The 15,103-nt window shown below is 44.9% G+C and overlaps 1 protein-coding gene across 1 annotated transcript in view; it reads left to right on the top strand.

Moving 5' to 3' along the window:
• METTL17 (methyltransferase like 17) overlaps positions 1-15,103 on the top strand; it is a 149,913-nt gene that overhangs the window by 116,638 nt on the left and 18,172 nt on the right. The window contains exons 9-13 of the mRNA XM_069238111.1: positions 2,807-2,914; positions 5,023-5,091; positions 5,738-5,791; positions 8,787-8,879; positions 11,143-11,327. Coding sequence (XP_069094212.1) covers positions 2,807-2,914; positions 5,023-5,091; positions 5,738-5,791; positions 8,787-8,879; positions 11,143-11,327 — 509 coding nt within the window. The remainder of the gene's footprint in view (positions 1-2,806; positions 2,915-5,022; positions 5,092-5,737; positions 5,792-8,786; positions 8,880-11,142; positions 11,328-15,103) is intronic.

The raw sequence follows: 15,103 nt of genomic DNA, 5'->3' as shown, positions 1-15,103 counted from the left end.
CTTTGAAATCTCATATAGACATTTCCTTTAATGCTGAATTTAACATACAAAGACATTAGGTTTAAGTTTAAGGAGGGTAACCAGCCTCTTTATTTGGATAGTGGTAGTTCTATGCAATTTTATGTGAATCAGACTGACTTTTTCACTGATTAACCACTCTTCAATGCCGCCAGTTAGTCAAAAATGAACCCTTTTTCCTATGTGCAAACTGAGTTCTGACTGTGGTAGACAAGGATGTTCCCCTCAGGTAGTTAGTACAAATCTAAGATTTGTTTTCACTACAGGTGCCTGTTTTGAGTCTCAGTGAGCAGCTAAGAATTATAAAATAAGTAAATGTGATACTCTGGATTCTGTGTCACTAGAATGTCCAAGATTTTCAAGATTTAACTGTAACATGTGATTGTAATTTGTTGGACCTGGCCCTTTTTGCAATCACCCCCAAGCTTTTTGCCTTCTTCCTCCATTTTTCCAACCTGTTTTTGTTGGCTTTAGGACTCTGGGCACTTTACCACTGCTAATCAGTGCTAAAGTGCATATGTCTAAAATGTATTGGTTTCTTCATTATTGGCATTTTTGGTTTACTAGTAAGTCCCTAGTAAAGTGTACTATGTGTGCCCAGGGCCTGTAACTCAAATGCTACTAGTGGGCCTGCAGCACTGATTGTGCCACCCACATGAGTAGCCCTGTTAACATGTCTCAGACCTGCCACTGCAGTTTTAAACTGCACCCACTTGCCAGGCCCAAACCTTCCCTTTTATTATATGTAAGTCACCCCTAAAGTAGGCCCAAGGCAGACCCCTTTGGTAGGGTGCAGTCAATTTAAAAGTCAGGATATGTTCTGGTGGTTTACGTGTCCTGATAGTGAAATACTGCTAAATTGTTTTTTCACTATTGCAAGGTCTATCTCTCCCATAGGGTAACATGGGGATTGCCTTGAAATAGCTTTTAAGTGTAAGTTCCCATTAGGAGCAGATAGAGATCTGGAGTTTGGGGTCTCGGAACTCATAATTTAAAAATACATATTTTGGTGAAGTTTGTTTTCGAATTCTGAGTTTAAAAATGTCTCTTAGAAAGTGGGCATTTTCTAGCTTAACCATTCTGTGCCTCTGCCTGTCTGCTGAATACACGTCTGGGTCAGGATGACAGTTGGGCTGTCTGTGTATTCACTCTAGACCGTCACACAAAGGGAGCTGAGGTGTTCCCTGCATATCCTGATGGCCCATCAGCACGCTGATGAGTCTTTCTGAGCTAGAGTGGTGGGAAGAGCTGACACTTGCACCTGAATAGGGCTGTGCCTGCCCTCACACAAAGCAGTCTCCAACGCCCTAGAGTGTGTCTGGGGCCAGGCCAGGGAAAGGCAGGGTCTTGTGCACTACAAAGACTTCCTTTTGAAGTTGCCTACTTCATGAGAGAAACGGGGATAAGTACAGGAACTCTGACACTACCTAGTTAGAACACTTCTGGACTGAAGGCGTTCTGCCAGGAAGAAGAGCTGGCTGCCGTAAGAGGGACCACCACTCTGCCTGTTGCTGTATTGTGCTCTCCTGCTGCTTGCTGCTTCTTTCCGAGGAATGAAAAGACTGGACTTGGCTTTGTACATTCTGCTTTCCAAGATTCTCCAAGTGCTTGGACTGAGATTGCCTCCTGTTAAGAAGTCTCAGGGACACCTAAGACTTCACCTGCCAGTGCCTGGACTCTCTTGCTTAGAGTCCTCACTTACGAAGTGGTGCAAAATCCAATTCCTGGGCCCTTGGAAGTGAGCTCTGGTGCAACCAAGAAGAAACTAAGCACATTGAATCCAGAGCGACTTCTGAACAAGCGCTGCTGTTCGACTCCCCACTCCTCAGAGCCATGGTCCCCACTTAGTGCAACAACCACAACCTGCAACACAGGCCCGACGATGCCACACTTACTCTGAAGTTCGCCACAGTGTGAGTCCCAAGTACCATTGGCGTTCATGACACCCGACTCTACTGCAGCACTTGTGGCCCTGTGGTGTGATTGTGACACCGCAAAGTTGACGCCTCGCTTCTTGACCTCCTGAATTCATCATCCCCGCTTGGTCATAAGGAACCGACGCTTTGCCACCGACGCTGCATCACCTTTCCTCTAACCTTAAGGAACCAACACCTCACCTTTCCTGCCTAGCAGTAAGGCACCGACTACTCACCTTCCGGGTAGAAGTAAGAAACTGACGCCGCACCAGCTCCAGTGACTCCTCACCTCCCAGACATCCCAGACTCTGTGCAACGTCTTAGTTTCCTCATCATTTTTACTGGTACTATACCTGGGGTCCATGCAACTCCGTAACCGTCTCGCACTCCCTCGAGAGTGGTGTTGGACTGTTTGGAAAGACTCCATCAAGATGCTGCAATAGCACCGGAGGGAGCTATTGTGTTTCCAAGCACTATACTGAGATTTAATCTTTGAAAATCTGTATCTTTACTTGTGTATGTTGGATTTTTGTCATTTAGGTCTTGTTTTCCTCAGATAAATATTGGCTATATTCTAAATTGGTGTGGGGGTACTTTAGGGGTGATTTCACTGTTACTGTTTCTGTGTACAAATACTTTACACATTGCTTCTGAGATAAGCTAGACTACTCGTGCCAAGTGATCAAGGGGGTGGGCAGGGGATGTCTTAGCTGTGTGATTTCTTTAACCTGACAAGAGTGAGGGTCCCTACTGGGACAGGGTGCAAACCACTGTCAACTAGAAACCCCATTTCTAACATAATTGTTTTGTATCTATTGTGGAAACTGTATTCTTGACATCTAGTGAAAAAGATAATATTTCATCTACTGTAGGTTGGGTATGACCTGGTTGTATCTGCGTACTCCCTAAATGAATTGCCAAGTCAACAGGACCGCACACAGATGATCCAAACTCTTTGGAGGAAAACAGATGGATTCTTGGTGAGTACCTAAACCCACAGTGTTTTGATCTTTTATTGCAGGATTTATCACAATGTTACAAAGGCAGATGGAGAGTGATATAATTGGGTGTGTGAAACATGATTCCAGTCCAGATTTCCAGAGACTATAGTGATCTGAGAATTAGAAAGTGTGCCCTTTAGCTGGGCATTCAATACTTATAGGCCCAGGTTTCATCGTCAAGGAGACCAATTTACGATCATTTTGAAATGCACGTATTGAACGCTTAATTTTGATTTAGCCTTTGAGCCTATTGACAAGCTTTAATCGCGTTACAACTTCATTTAATTTATTGTGTTAAAGAGGTGTCCAAAGTAAGAGTTTCAGGTTTATTTTGGACTACAAGATGGTGATCAAATAAAAAACGAATTCCAAATGTTGAGATTCCCACTATTCTTTTCCTTTTAAGCAAGGCCCAAGACTGAAGAGCATACTCCGGGGGTATGGCAGTAACAACGTATTCCCAAGGAAACTGAAAACAGTTGAGAATCTATACACCAAAGCTGTTTCTTGTAAGAAAGCGGTTTGAAACTTTAGGATGAATGCCAAAGTTCTGTGGAACATGGAGTGAAATATACAGTTCGCTGAATCCACATTTAAAACAGTGCAATTTCTGGGAGAAATGTCATTACAGTGTTGCTCGCATCTGGATTCGATGTCAACTTGTGTATTATTCAGTCCCCAGGCAGTTTACACATGGAAACTCTGTGGGTCAGTGATGCTATCCGGGAATTGTGAGGACAAGCAAGAAAAGGGAGTGCCCTTGCAGAAACCACTGGTCTCCCAGTCAGAAGTGATGGGTTCATGCGTGCTGGGATGCACTGCTCATATTGATAACCTAGCCACTTAGGAAAAAGGAGTCGACAAGGAGCAATCAAACTACATTAATATTCTGGAGGTGACATACTTCCATCTGGCTCCCATGTTGCTGCTTACGTTGCTTATGTTGAAGTCAATTCTGTTCCAATCAGAAACCACTGCATTTTTGTACTCTGTCCAAATAGGATGGCACAAAACACAAACTACTTCCACAAATCGCTCTGTTGGTTGGGTAGTTTTTCCAGCACACGGCCAGTAGTGAGGTACCTGCAGATCTAACAAATCGATAAGCAGTATGCAGAAAATTGATGTAAGTCTCCATTGGGGTTCCGGCAACAACTTTCTCACATACCTTCTCTGCCAGTTTTGTATACTCTTTTATTGAACTATGTTGATATTTATTTGAAGAATCAAAGGTATCACGGAAATCAACAAGAGAACAAAAAGCCTATTGAGTATACTGTAATAAAAAGAGGCTATGAAGGTACGGATGCAATGATGCCCAAACACCAAAAATATGCCTTGCACTGGGGGTTACAACATGTTCAGGCAAGACGCTAATATAGAGTACCATATAAATCCTATACCGAGCTTCCCTCTAGAGTGATGTATATAGGTGTCACAGAAATATTGCCAAACTAATCCTCAGGGTTCCAAACTGTAGGTTTGAAGGTTTGTGAGGTTTATAAAACTAACTGGCAGGGTAGGTAAACAGAGGTGTCCAAACCTTTGAAGTATTATAATAGGTTGTAACCTTCATTGGAAACGCGGATGGAGAGATGAAGTGAACTCTTCATTGGAATATCCCCAGTATACTTTCTCCACCATAGTAGAAAAGCAGAACCTTTTGTTCAGAAATAAACAATTTTCAGACAAACATCGAAGGATTCGACAGAATACACACAGCCATCGTTTCTAAAATGTATCTACCGCCATTTACTTGTTTTACGCGTTTTACTGTACATCCCCAGTGAAATGTGTTCAAAGGCACATTTCGTTCTAAGCGTTGCATGAATTAGTCTATCATTTTGGCTACCAAGAATTCTGATATGTTCACCTAGAGTGGAAATGTTTAAGTTATTTTTCTGCTATTTTGTTTTTATTAAACTAATGGTGCATCACTTATTAATTTAAAGAATTAGCATTATGTTTTTCTCAGAATTGGCAGCTCACTGTAAATGAACACATTTTCTTGGGCACATAACACAAACAAACAATGTCTAAAAAATGATATATTGCTAAAAAGTAACTGATCGGTGTTTATTACCCAGGTTTTAATTGAAAATGGAACAAAGGAAGGTCATCAGATGCTGATGGAGGCCAGAGACGCTATCCTGAAAGTAAGGCAACATTAAGGAAAGTAGACGTGTCTTCCGGGAGCTTATCAGGAGGGAAGTTGTTCTTATGCCAGAGACATGCCATAGTGTTTAGTTAAGCCTAATTGCTCGTTGCTAAGCGCATCAACAGTGGTTAGCACCCTCTGCAGAACACACTAACTAGTGTTAGTCTTCCCCCCCCCCCAACAATGATGGGCCTGAATCGAAGCAAGGCCACCTAATTAGGGAAAATGCTACAGCTATTGACGCCAGAATAAGCAGAAAAAACAGACATCTGTCTGTGTCCTCCTGTCCTTGATGCACACTGCCTGAACTTACAATGCCTGCGAACAGCAGTAGATCTTGCAAGCATACTGACTGGTTGAACAATTACAGCATGCCATACAAGGTTACATGAGAGTGTTTTGCTGAGCACGTTTATACCACCAATTCAAGTAGACCTGAAGGTTTGAACTAGTGGAGGAGTTTGTAAAGATGTGTTTATCTAGTTGTAAGAGTATTGGCCAGTGGTTATCAGACTCCAGGCCCGAAGGCTCAGGATCAGTTCCTTTTTTCTGATCTTATTTTAAGTTGTCTAGAACTAACTTTCATCACAAGCATGGAAATGATGAGGTCTCTTAATTAGTATTCTGTCCCTTTCTCTATGCAGCTGGATGAGGAGCAAGAGAATAAGGTTAACAGAGGAGGGCATATTTTCGCTCCGGTGAGTACTAAACAAACGTCTTCTGTGCTCACTAACCCATTCCATGTCTCTGACCAATGAATAATGTAAATATGAAGTCTTTGTTTAAAATAGTGCATTTTTTCTTCATGAATGTTAAAGACAGGTGGAGTCTAAGCTTAATTTCTCATAGCAGGCCTTCCCTTCAGTGAGTGCTGCAGACGTGATGCACACCTTGTGCAGCACTTAATGGATAGAGCATATGCACTGAGTGCATGAATACGCTTTGATGGACAAGGTTTTCGATTCTGTCCTTGGTGCCACGCCAAGTTCCCCTACACCGGTGTGCAACCTCTGCCTTTCTCCCGACCACCAAGAAGAAATCTGTGAGGGGTGTCTGTCCTTTCGAGTGAAGAAGACCATAAGAGATCGAAGACCAAGGTGGTTGGAGATGGCGTTGAAGTCCACAGAGCAAACACCTGACATCTTTGGTGAGGAACAGGCACAGACTGCAGTTGAGGCTTCGAGTCCGACCGAGATTCAGATGAGGACAGCCAGGTACTCCATGCGGGGCAGTACATGAGTACACCAAACCCTTCCCAACAAACTAAGAAATCACAGAAGGCATTGGGTATACCACTGCTTGCTAGCCATGGTTCAACCCAAAAACTACAAACCGTCGACCGACCTTCGGGTTTGGTGCCGAAAAAGGCCAAGACCCACTCCACCAACAGACTGTCACACCTGTTTTGGTGTTGAGTCGAAAGATGGAGGCTTCCACTTTGGAACCGAGTCGGCTTCATACCACATCAGAGCTGAAACATCCACACTCCTCTACGGAGTCAAAACAGCGAAGCCCATCTTCGGAGCCCTTAAACACTTTTCCCTACTGATCAGACCACTTTTTCGGCCCTTATGAAGCATGCTACCCCCAAGCTTACAGTAATTGGAAAGGTGCGGAGATCTATGATTGCTGGAGTCCTCATTCTGCCAACTCCTTTGATAGTGTGTAAGGTAAAATGTGGATTGAAACTAGAGCATGGCAAACTCACAATGTCTTTGAATAGAGAATGTGAAACTCACAATGTGTTTGAATCCTAACAAGTATATATAAATCATCTGCTATGCTGTCTCATTATTGTCTGGAGCTCAGGGATTTTTCACACTCTGTCCAGGTTATCATCCTGATAACAAAGAAGCATTCTGCTTCCCTCATATGAAACTGGCCCACCTTACTCCTATCCTCTGTATCCCTCGTCCTTTATTCCCTATGTGATTAGCTTTCAAGTAATATATAGACTGCTCCTGCCATTGCCTTGATTAGAAAGAAGCTAACTCTGTTAACCGTCACTTGAAGACCACTGTCTGATTGGTAAATAAAAACCAATGGGGGAAACGTTGGTGTTGAAGCATCCCTTTTTCTTAAATGTCTTTCCAAAATGTTTGAAAAGTGAGAAACTGATTCACTTGACGCTGGACGACTGCAGATGGCACAGCACCCAGAAGAGTCAAAGATTCTCAGAGGAAGTACTGAAGTAATTGTTGAGGTTCCCTGGGGTGGCTCAAAGAAAGTATGTTCACATAAGGCATAGTAACTTTTAATGAGTTAGAGGGCCTTAGCGTCAGACCAGTGGTAAGAGAAGGCTTGTTCTCTGTACAGGCTCTGCAAAGAACGGTGATTGTTCACAAGACGCACTGCGCAGGTAAAACTGAAAGAAACTCCTGCACAGTTACAGAAGGAAATATCAACACTCTAGGTTGAAAAACCCAAGCTTATCTGAAACAGTCAAAATTAATAAACCGTTATAGCTGTGGAAATTGTCCTTAAGCTTAAGGGTCAACATTGCAGCGTCCTTTGAAACTCCCAAAAGCAAAGCTACCATTCTGAAACCAACTGTGTATGGAGTCTCCACTAGAACAAATCCAATTACTCAATTAAAAATCCACAAAATGTCTCAGTGTCTCAGGGGACCTCAATGCAGACTTCTAAAATGTAATGTCTTATTGAAGATGCAGATGGACAAAACATCCTCATCAGCAGCATCTCCAAAGTGCAAAAACACTAACCCTGTGTTTGCCATAGAATCATGCGTACTGCGGCTTAGCAAAAGAGGGGACCCATAAATCAGGAGGCTCATTTGGGAGTGGGATGCCATTTTTCTCTGTAACATGATACATACATATGTTTATTTCCAGACATGTATTGAAAACGTAATTTATGCTTTTGCTGAAATTAACTGATAATGACTGACTGTAGAGTTATTCGGTAGGTATGATATATTTTGGTGGACGTTTTGGGCTGCAAAAGCCTCTACCTGGGAAATTTCAACGTGCTGCCTAATATTAGACTACACCCAAACCTACTTACATATTGTAAGCGGTCAAGGAAGGTGGACCACGAAAGAAGTGAAGATTTACCCCATTGTCATGCACTCCGTCTATTGCCCCAGTTATGAAACACATGATTAATTCCATGCCTTTGCTCCTGCTTTTTCATTTTCCTCCTTTTCTCCCCCTTGTCTTTGTCCTGTTTAAAACCTTCCACTTCCCCGTTACTATATCGTGCCAATTGCCACTTATTATTCAGACTTCCATGCGTTTTCAGACTTGTAAGTGTTTTTTCCACCAAAAAACGGTATTATCATCCTCTATTTTTTCACGGTTGGCTTTGTCTTAATATAATATTTTCGCTGGCTAGTGTGATATTATTTTACGCTGTGATGAAAGGCTGTGCAGACGAAGCTTGGCGAAAAAAAAATACAATTTTGGTTTGCTCTGGGTTCTTTTTGTTAAAAATTGTTCTGTATAATACTTGTCTTTTTCTGTATTACGTTTCTACTGTAACCAGACTTGTTGAATGTGCCAGAATGTATCTATCTGTATGTTTCTATCAATGATATCCAATTACTTTATAAGAAAATGTAAACTTGTTAAATCTGAGCAATTACGTGCATATTTCAATGTATAGAGCCATGCAGATACTTAATGGTGCTACCCATCAAATTGTCATTCTCCTAATATTCACTTTCTTCATCAGTGCCCCCACTCATTGCCGTGCCCTCTGCTGGCTAAGACACATATTGTGCCCTGCAATTTTATTCAAGCCTACCAGCCCCTGCCCTTTTCATGGGTAAGTATTAGACCATCACACCATAATCTCTCCACTGTGATTTAACATGGCAAGTAAGATGTGTTGGAAAATAATAGTTTAGGGCAAACCTGCATGCTGTTCTATTGAAAGCAAGTTTGCATAACCATATTATGTTTGTTATGAGACAGAGTAGCAGAATAGACTTTTTGTGAGCGAACTGTAAAATTAGCAAATTCTTTCCTACTTTCCCTAGGCTTAAATACACTTCAAGGTTTTTAACTTTACACATTCCATTGCCTAATGTTTGGCTCCTTCGGGTATTAGTTCAAATGATTAACAAAATCTGACCACATTGGCCTTTCTGAAAATCACATCTTAGAAATGTCCCTACCCCCTCTTTTCTGATTACGAAAATAGGGATGTGTAGTGCACCTCAGTATGCTGGTCTATTTTGTGTCAGGTTAGCCAAGGTCCATCTCAGACATGGGTGCCTGCATATAGACAATCATGTGCCTCCCTCCTGGCACCTATGTTTTCTCTGTGGATGTGAGAGGTGTGCCACCAGCCCTCTGAAATAGCCCCAAGTCCCTTGCCAGCATGAAACCTTCCTCCTCCTCCTGCTGAAGATTTACATTTCCTAATGCATGATTTCCTGTCTGAGCCAAATACGAGTTTCACCTAAGCCATTTAAAACCTGCCCAAGAGGGACAGCAGTGTTAGATGACCTCGAGATGAGGTGGTTACTCCAAGGGTATGCCCCTTCATGATTAGAGCCCCCCTCGCCACCACCCCCTCCCAAAATAGTGAAAGCTGCAGGTCGCCCGAGGGCGAGCCTGGCCACCTGGGAGGAAAGGTATTGGATTCTCCAACTAGTACTTCATTCAGCATTTGATTCTGCGGCCACGTAGGAGCTTTACCGAAGTATAGAGGACAAACATTAGATGATCCGTGAACAGGGCCTTTCCAAGTTACCACTCATAATTATTTTACTATCAAGCCTGGGCTAAACTGTGAAGCTACTACTGACCTGAGAGTATTGTGGTAGAAACTGGACTCACTATTATGAGGAGTGACACACATCAGAAGAACGGACCCCAGCTGCCTGAGGCTGTCCTGTGGGTCAGTCCCAAACACAAGGCTACCCAACTCAGCTGTCCACCACTAGAATTATGATCTAGATCAAGCAGTTCCAGTTTGTTTTAGAATTAGTGCTTACTGGACACACAAACTCCACTAATTTTGTGCACACTAAATGTACCAGTCTGTTTGATTGCTGAAATGGAACTTCTTTGTGTTCACATGCATAGAAACCTACTCTGAACTCACACCAGCTTAAAGATAACAAAAACAAAATGTCAATTGTCCGCTCTAAATTAAGATTCCAGACAGAACATTCTCAATCTGACAAGAAATGTTACAAAAGAGCCTCTTGGGGTCTGTCTTAAATGTTGTACTCTTCTTTTTCAAGAAACGGTTAGTCCCACATTGCTTGGTGCCAACAGTGCCCCAATTACTTACCATTAATCTTTGAACATCTTAGTTCTACTCATCCTCGACCTCTGTTGCCTCCTAGCTAGGTTCACGATATATAAATTCCAGTACCTACTTACTGGTAAACTTCATTACTCTTAGTCCTCGGCCCAGTCATTATATCCTGTCTACCCTCCCTAATGTCTAGGTCTTTGACAGAACTTTGGATACAAAAATGCTTGAAGAATGCTATTCTGTTATAGCACCCACCTGAGAATAGGTGGGGTTAGTGAAAGCATTCCTGTTTTGTTTCCTATCCTGCGACCAGCAACAATCCTCACTGTTTAATGACTGGGTCGAGTAGGAGGGATGTTGAGTTAATGCTAGTTCCTACTGGGCGAAGGCAAAATGCAAACACTCTCCCTCTCTCCCGTGATGTGTGCCATTATTTATGGGTGTTCGGTATTTACTGTTATCAGTTTCAAAGACATGCTAGATACCCTCAGCGCTCATATGCACTGTATGACCTTCCCCCCACCTTGAAGTGAACCTCTATATGCCTTCTTGTTCCACCTGATATTTTAGCTGGGGTTACACAAGAGGGAAATAATTGATGCGGTAATGGCTCTCTAGACTAGAAAAGGATGGTATAGGTTTTGCACGTTGTTGCTCTACCTGCTTTCATAAGACTGATGTTTACATAATACCTAGCTTTACTGGAGCGTATTCAACACCAGTGTGTTTTTGCACATCCACTTACTGGAGAGCTTTGTATTAAGCTGTACCACAAATAGATATTCAGGCTAATAAGTTGCTTTTTCTTTTATTACAGAATCCTAATACTATGTGGGAAAAATTCTCCTTCCTAATAATGCGCCGTGGACCAGGAGAAGATGTAGAGCAATGGCCACGCATCACTCAGCCCATCCTTCGCAGACCTCGACATGTTCATTGTCGCATATGCTGTCCTGATGGAATGCTTCAGCATATGGTGGTCACTGCACACAGGCATGGCAGGTAAAGTCCTCTGGCATTCTAGAGCATGAGCACCGGAACATGCAAGGATAGTCTGTGCAGCACTCAGGGATAGTCTGTGCAACACTCAAGCTCCCTGCTCCGCCTTCCCCACCCCCTCCTTTCCCGTTTCCTTTTTGCCTTTTTCCCCCACCGCTGTGTCCCCTGCGGCCCCTCCTGCCTCCCCCCTCCTTGTCACCATTCCTTTTGCCTTATTTCCCTGCTGCTGCGTCCTCTGCGGCCCCTCCCGCCTCCCCCCTCCTTCTCACCGTTCCTTTTGCATTTCTTCCCCGCCCCTGCGTCCCCTCCCGCCTCCCCCCTCCTTCTCACCGTTCCTTTTGCATTTTTCCCCGCCCCTGCCGCCCCTCCCGCCTCCCCCCTCCTTCTCACCGTTCCATTTGCATTTTAACCCCGCCGCTGCGTCCCCTGTGGCCCCTCCCGCCTCACCCCTCCTTCTCACCGTTCCTTTTGCATTTTTCCCGCCGTTGGGTCCCCTGCGGCCCCTCCCCCCAGCCCTCTCATTCGCTAGGCCCTCCCGCCTCCCAGCTGCTCTCCCACCCTCCCCTCCTCTTATGGCAGCCGCAGCGCGGCCGCGCCGCTGGCGCGCCAAAGGCAAGCCCTTCTGCACCCGTCCCCGCCTGGACCGCGCCCAGCGCCAGAACCCCTGGCCCTGGCAACAGCCACCCTGCCAACATTTGCTACAACGCCGACACCCTCCGCGCACTCAACACCAGTCGAGACACCACCTGCTTCCAGGCCTCTCCAAAGAGCACGCACGGACCCTCCTCCTGCCACAACTGCAGCTTCACCTGCAACAGAGCCCACATACCTCCAAGGATCAAGACCAGCCACCTCCATTGCATGCTCCTCAACACCCGCTCAGCACGCAAGCACGCCATCGAAGTCTGGGACCTGCTCGACTCCTCCTCCCCGGACGTGGCCTTCCTAACCGAAACCTGGTGGAGCGACTCCTCAGCACCCGACATCGCCATAGCCACGGATACAAAGTCGCTCGCCGAGACCGCACCAACAGAACCGGAGGAGGCATAGCCATCGTCCACAAAGCCACCCTCGAAGTCAAAACCACCCTGGACGACTCCTTCAGCGCTGCCGAACTCCTTCACTTCCAAATCCGCTCATCCCTCAGCCCGATGCTGTTCAACATCTACATGGCCCCCCTCGCACAAGTAGCCCGTCAGCACAACCGCAACATCATATCCTACGCCGACGACACCCAACTCATCCTCTCCCTCACCAAGGACCCGCACACGCCAAAACTAAAGTACACGAGGGCCTAAAAGCCATTGCCGACTGGATGAGAGACAGCCGGCTAAAACTGAACTCAGACAAAACAGAGGTCCTCATCCTTGGGCGCACCCCCTCCGCCTGGGACAACTCATGGTGGAAGTCCATGCTGGGTCCCCCACCGATGCCCACCGACAGCGCACGAAACCTCTGCTTCACCTTCGACTCCTCACTCTCCATGTCAAAGCAGGTCAGCGCCGTCTCCTCCTCCTGCTACAACACCCTCTGCATGCTTCGCATAATTTACAAATGGATCCCAACAGAAACCAGAAAAACAGTAACCCAGGCCCTCGTCAGCAACAAACTCGTCTACGGCAACGCCCTCTACACCGGTATCTCATCCAAACTCCTCCAACGCATCCAAAACGCCTCCGCCTGACTCATCCTCAACATCCCTTGCCACTGCCACATCACCCCCCACCTAAGAGACCTTCACTGGCTCCCCGTCAACAAGAGGATCACCTTCAAGCTCCTCACCCACGCACACAAGGCACTCCACAACACCGGACCATCATACCTGAACAACAGACTCAGCTTCTACACCCCCACCCGGCATCTCCGCTCCGCTAACCTCGTCCCCCGCATCCGACGCAAATCTTCTGGCGGCAGATCATTCTCTTACCTCGCCGCCAAGACCTGGAACACCCTCCCGCCGGATCTACGACAGACCCAGGACATTCTTTCCTTCAGAAAACTACTCAAGACTTGGCTCTTCGAGCAGTAGTAGCACCCCCGCGCCTTGAAACCCTCACGGGTATGTAGCACGCTTTACAAATTAATTAATTGGTTAATTGATTGATTGATAAGTCTGTGCACAGCATATCGAGAGCAAGCCCTGGCTATGCTATCCATCAAACTGAAAACACATGCATTTCAATAGAATGTTCACCTCGCTTGAGAGCGCTTTCCCTCTAGGTCCCTTATTTTATGTAGTACCACCATTCCGGCTTAGGTATTACTTTCTGCAAAGCCGGAGGTTTCTGTGGATATGAAAGATGCTTTGAGGACGGTCTGTCAGTGTTCAAAGCCCTATTTTCTGGTCTGCTCAAAACATGGATTCCTACGAAGTTGAGGCTTAATTGCCAAAAAGTATAATCCGTAACTACAAAGTGCCATAAGTGTTAGAACAAGCAACCGATTTACTATCTCTTTTCAGGGATAGTTTAGGAATAGCAGTAATTAATGGACATCTGTAGGACGCTGGCCGGGCTTATAGTGGGTACCTAGTGGTACTTACACCTTGTGCCAGGTCCAGTTATGCCTTATTAGTAGATTAGAGGTGTTCTAGCAGCTTAGGCTGTTAGAGGTAGCTATAGCAGAGCAGCTTAGGCTGAACTAGGAGACATGCAAAGCTCCTACTATATCACTTAGCACTATATCACAATACTCAGAGTTACTAAAAATAAAGGCACTTTATTTTAGTGACAATATGCCAAAAGTATCTCAGAGGATATACTCCCTTAGGAGGTAAGTAATATGCACACAAACCAAAATCAGGTAAGTAACAGTTAGAAAAGTAGTGCAAACAATGTAGAATCACAGTAGAATGCAATAGGGAGAAATAGGCCTATGGGCAACACAACCCATATACTCCAAAAGTGAAATGCGAACCACGAATGGACCCCAGGCCTAGTGTAGTGTGTAGAGGGTCACTGGGAGTGTAAGTAAACACTAAGGGTGTCCAAGATACCTGTTAGACCTGAAATGCCTTAGGGTGGTCACCCCTAACTTTTTGCCTGCCTCCCTCCACTTTTTGGACCTTTTTTTGCTGGCTTTTAGACTCTGCGCACTTTACCACTGCTAACCAGTGTTAAAGTGCATATGCTCTCTCCCTTTTTAAACATGGTAACTTTGGATCATACCTGATTGGACTATTTAATTTACTTATAAGTCCCTAGTAATGTGCACTATATGTGCCTAGGGCCTGTAGATTAAATGCTACTAGTGGACCTGCAGCACTGGTTGTGCCACCCACTTAAGTAGCCCCCCTTAACCTTGTCTCAGGCTTGCCATTGCAAGGCCTGTGTGTGCAGTTTCACTGCCACTTCGACTTGGCATTTAAAAGTACTTGCCAAGCCTAGAACTCCCCTTTTTCTACATATAAGTCACCCCTAATGTGTGCCCTAGGAAACCCCTAGAGCAGGGTGCTGTGTAGGTAAAAGGCAGGACATGTACCTGTGTAGTTATATGTCCTGGTAGTGTAAAACTCCTAAATTCGTTTGTACACTACTGTGAGGCATGCTCCCTTCATAGGCTAACATTGGGGCTGCCCTCATACATTGTTGAAGTGGCAGCTGCTGATCTGAAAGGAGCAGGAAAGTCATATTTAGTATGGGCAGAATGGTAATACAAAATCCTGCTGACTGGTGAAGTCGGATTTAATATTACTATTCTAGAAATGCCACTTTTAGAAAGTGAGCATTTCTTTGCACTTAAATCTTTCTGTGCCTTACAATCCATGTCTGGCTGGGCTT

This window comes from Pleurodeles waltl, chromosome 6, assembly GCF_031143425.1.
Source record: "Pleurodeles waltl isolate 20211129_DDA chromosome 6, aPleWal1.hap1.20221129, whole genome shotgun sequence".
NCBI lineage: Eukaryota > Metazoa > Chordata > Amphibia > Caudata > Salamandridae > Pleurodeles > Pleurodeles waltl.
The sequence above is the reverse complement of the archived record's forward strand: the minus strand, read 5'-3'. Positions and strand labels throughout refer to the sequence as shown.